The following is a 5,038-nucleotide window of genomic DNA, read 5'->3' on the forward strand; positions in this document are numbered from 1 at the left end:
ATGTTAAATAGTGCAAAATTTCTTATACAAATGCCAGAAAGTGATGCATGTATGTCTCATGTTTCTGTGAATTAAATTAAAATTACAGCAGCAAATGTGAATCAAATCCGTTCTTTTAATGATTTGATGCATGAGAGTTGTGTAAAGAGGCATAAACAGTAATTGCATGCATTCTAAAATGGTACAATTTAGGCAGCGTAGCCAGAAACTATCCCACCCTAAGAATCTTCAGCTCAAAATTGTTTAAATGTTTGCGAGGAATTATATAATTAGTAATTGAAAACAAGGTTATTCTATACTTCTTTCACCTACTCTCAAGCTATTCGAATCAGAATATCGCAGCTTGACAGTTTACGATTTTTATGTAGCTCCATTGAGATAGCTATGTCTCCTAGCTAGTTTCTTTTCACAAAATGCACTAATATTAATTTTTCTGCAATTATCGCCAATACTTTTTGGCATCTTTGTAACCACTACGAATTGCCCGTGTATAAACATCACCTCAAGTTAAAATCTTGCTGCAGCTCACGTTGGTGTCACCTTAAGTGCGCAATCAGCTATTAATTTGTTCTTGTCAGATGCGTCTGCAACCTGGCACAATGTAGCTGTTCACCTTTCTCGCCAAGTGTTCTCTTGGTTCTCAAAATCTCGAAAGCGGCAAGCATTTCAAAGGGAAGCATTCTTAGACGCATAAAAGATGGAACAATGGAGTTTGCCGTTTGAGTGCAAGGTGGACATCAGTGCAGCGACGCATGTTTCACAAATCAAAACTACCTTTTGAAAGGGTAGTTATAGTTTAGTGCACAAGAAGCATAAGGCTTGTTAAGTTGATGTGCAGAGTTATGCCCTACCGTGGCTATCACAAAGGTAATGAAATGAAACACGAAAATGTAACTGAAGTATGGATGGATAGAGGGAAGGATGAATCCGGGATTGATGTATGTATGTATGCATGCATATGGGATGGATAGGTAAATAGATAGTCGCATTAAGGATGAATGGAAGCCAATCAAGCAATCCTCTCTGCCTCTTTACTACCCACTGAACACCTAGATCCTGAGTTTTTTGGCTGGTACCCCTTATGGCAATCAGCGTTTGCAGACAAATTGCATGCCTACCTAAGCCCATATGCTTAACTACAACCAAAGTTCTCAGCATATTTTTATGGATAGATGGAAAGATGGAAGGGTACGGGATAGATAGGTAGAGGTTGGATGGACGCATGGATAAGAAACGGATGAAACTCAGCCATATAATTCTTTGCTACTATTGAACTGACCTGTGAACACCTAGATCCTGAGTTTTATGGGTGGTACCACCTCATGCCGATGGCAGTTTGCAGGCAGCCCATATATAGGCTGAGTTCACGCCAAATTTCGCCAAAAATTTTTACAGGAGAAAAGGAACTTTGGCCAAAATCTCCTCTTTATGTCAAGGGACCACATGTTCCCATTTTCTGGTAACCTACGCTCCTAAGTACAACACATTTTTCGGAGCAGGACAGAAGAAGTCCAAGTTAATTCTTTCAATCATCAAGGTAATAGAACTGAGAGTGATCAAGTCAGCTAAGTGACAAACCTCTGTCGCGTGCAACTTTCAGCCGCATGAGTGTCGGTGGAGCGACTTATTGTTATGCCACCCCTCCAAAAGTGGCTATGCTTTATCGGTTCAAGCAAAATATGCAAAACCAAGGAATACCCCCTTGCAAGATTTCTGCAAGATTTCTCCTGCCAGGACTTTGGAGAAGCAGCTTCACAGGCAGATAATCATGGCAATTCGTGCCTTTATGTTCACATGGAAACTTTGGCGGCATTGCGTGAAACAGCTGAAGGTTTAACCCAAATCTCGTCCAAGAACAGCATTTAGAGGCACTAGTAAATGCCTTCCACCTTTATTAAGGGTCTATGTGAACAGAAATTTGGCTTCCATTTTCTTACAGTAGTCAAATGCTAGGTACCTCTACTTTTGGAGAAAACCGCTATAAGCTAAATTGAATGACAAATAGTCCGTTCCACTTGGTTCGAATTTGCACAAAGGTAGAGGCACCCATAGAAAGCATAATTCAATCATTTCACCCTTGGAAGGCTATTTTGAGTCGTCATTTTGATTGGTGCGTCCGAGACACGGTTTCACTATCTCAGGTATACACTTTGAAGCACATCCGTATACTACCTGTTGGAGTTATGAATTATTTGCGTCTGCAGATGCAGGATGTTTTCGCTCAGCAAACAAGTAGTTGTGCCTAATATGTGTCGAATAAATGAGATAGCGAAATCAGCAGACCCAACCCTTACAGCTAAATGCTACGAAAATGTCCACCATATTGTACATTTGGAAATGTATCTTTGAGGTTGCAGGTTAAAGCAGTTGTAATGACCGGATGGATCACAAAAGCAAGTTAGGGAACAGTTGCATCAGCTTTTGCCATTTGCTTTCGACCGCAGCATCGGAACTGATATGAAGCACCATCAAATGTCTCAATTTACATGAATGCAAATTTTCCAGAAATGTAAAAATTCTTCATCAGTAATGAAGCAAGGAATCCTTAACCAACTCCACAATATTTTACTTAAAGCCTAAAATAATTTAAGCCATTCAAATGGTCCAAAATTTTGTAAACCCATCTCTTCGTAAATGGCAAACCAAAATGTGCCTTAATTAGCCACCGAAAATTCACATGGTGAAACCCAAACGTATTTTAATCATGCAGTCTGACGCCCTCAGCCCCGGGTTAAAGTGATGATTAGGTGAGACCTGTTCCTACTTCGTCGATTTATTATGGACATTGAACTATTTTATCTGGTCAAGCCTTACGGAACCTGCCCCGGATAAACACATCATTGTGGACGGATTTCATGCATGAACCATTCCTTCACCTAGGAAAGTACTTGCGAGCCATAACATGATCACGCATTTCAATGCAGCGATAATAAATAAAAGCAATTTTTATATCCGCCTTTGTTCATATGAACCTTTGTAAAGTGATGAATTTGTGAAAACATTAGATTAGTATCCGGGTTTGCAGACTCTTTTGAATCCAATGTGATGAGCTGATTAAAGAGCTCTTCTATAATGCACTATTTGATGAACAAATCCCTGCAGACCCCTCACTATGCAAATTAATGCGCTGCATGAATGATTAGAAGGACACTTTCAAATTGTGATGCATTAGAGCCTTCATCAATCAGGTGTATCCACGCTTGTTACCTTCCTACCGTCGCATATTACCGCTTAAATGAAGTTTAAGCGAGGTGTTCTTTGCTCCGACTTCCTGTTTCGTGTTCTTCAAGGATGCTAATTACTACTGAGGCAACTTAACTTGTGAACCATGTGGAAAAGGCCTTTACGGAGGTGTTCACGGTACCTTTATGAGGATGACAATTAATTGAACACGTGATACTTCTTATACCTCTCTACTAGCTGGATAGGGCTTAGATTTATGGCTGGAAAACACTGGAGAGAGGATTAAGTTGTAAGGAGGGATAGGCACAAAACAAAATCCCCACAAAGCTATTTAAAACACCATCCATTATCAATGGGCTCTGTTTTTAAACCAGTGTTCCTACGGCCAGCTCAAAACATCTGAGATGGTCCAAACATTCCTTCTTCCCCTAATGCAGTTCTTAAATAGGAGGGAACCCTAGATCCACGGCAATTGCCGTGGGGGATTAGTGTCATAGCAGTTTGATACAGTTGCACACAAGTTCGATGACGAGTGCTTTGACTGGTGGATATTTGTTTATAGGCACCGACTACGTTGTAATGGTCGACGCTGGAGGTTGACTAAGGGAAACGCCAGGTAATCCTTAATATCAACTCTTCTTTTCTAAGTGCCTGTTTTATTGTATTTTATTCTATTCTACCCTGTCATGTCCTGTCCTGTTCCCTTGTTCTATACACCGATCCGTTTGGTATTAACCTTGTGATTATCCACTTCCACTGTCAAGTGTAGGGGTGTGTATTAATTGCAGCTCAAAGAAGGAGCATCAGAGGGTTATAAAAAAATGGACGGTCCCACCCATTTCATCCAATCCCACCCCTATCTTGAGCAGAAGTCTTTTCAGAAATGGGTAGTATTTGGCTGTGAGAAGAGGCCTGAGACCTTACCATTACTGGCAGCTATGGGGATTCTTCGGACTGAGTGATCAATCCCGTGTTTCGACAAACTTTTTCTTTAAGAAAATCCGTGTCAATCGTGAATGCTAGGCTTTCACGGAAATGAACCGTGGCAGTTTGGTGGGAGTGTATTGTGCATCTTGGAAGAGTGGAGTGGATAATGATTAGATAGTCTGGGGTAACCATTTAATCAGAAGGCCATTGCTTTCTGGATTCCACAGTCATATGAAACTTGTGAAAGTAGTGAAGAACAAACTGAAAATGTTTTGGGCTTCCTGTCTTTTACCAATGCTTGCGGGTAGAACCTGTCCACTTTCCTTTCACTATCCCTTTCCTAATCGATTTTGGATCCAACAATTTTCTCATGTTCACTACAATTTATCTAATTCGCCTAATTTGTCCATAGTAGCTCATGATTCCTCATGATCAAGACTAGACCATCATTCCTTCCCGATGCCTTTTGTCTTTCACTTGGTAATTCATCGCCGAAATTGTTTTTGCAACCATAAACCATAGCCGGTCGGTAAGCGCCAGCACCCCTTAATGTATCTAACGGCTCCCAAATGTCCTTCAACATCAAATTTCGACTAGAAGTTAACTTTTGCAGCTTTACGTTTGAGTTCACTTCATCACGTAGGAGAGATAAGCTCGAGTGCCGTCATTCAGCTTGGGAGGTCCTCTACAATATTTGGGCTTAAAGGACCACGAGACCGGTTCACCCTGTGGGGAGAATGCGAGAGGTAGTACCGACGGACTGAAGCTTGCGTCTAAGGGAACGTATGCATTCCACAAGTTCTTGCGAATCGCAGCAATCCAATCCGATGAGTTGTATCAAAACTAGCGTGAACTTTTTGATTCTCAAATTAGTTTATTTATTTATTCACCCCTCCTCTTAAGTCCCCTAGATTCGATCACCTTACAG

General features: G+C 41.0%; 1 protein-coding gene across 1 annotated transcript in view; it reads left to right on the top strand. All coding sequences in view use genetic code 11, as the record gives it.

Moving 5' to 3' along the window:
• Positions 1-723, top strand: part of EGR_03887 (hypothetical protein) — a gene marked incomplete at both ends in the record, with an annotated part of 1,373 nt that extends 650 nt beyond the window's left edge. Inside the window, one exon of the mRNA XM_024493136.1 lies at positions 579-723. Within this exon, the coding sequence (XP_024352408.1) occupies positions 579-723 (145 nt within the window). The remainder of the gene's footprint in view (positions 1-578) is intronic.
• Between the last annotated feature and the right edge of the window lie 4,315 nt (positions 724-5,038).

This window comes from Echinococcus granulosus, assembly GCF_000524195.1.
Source record: "Echinococcus granulosus chromosome Unknown EG_S00022, whole genome shotgun sequence".
NCBI classification, from domain to species: Eukaryota; Metazoa; Platyhelminthes; class Cestoda; order Cyclophyllidea; family Taeniidae; genus Echinococcus; species Echinococcus granulosus.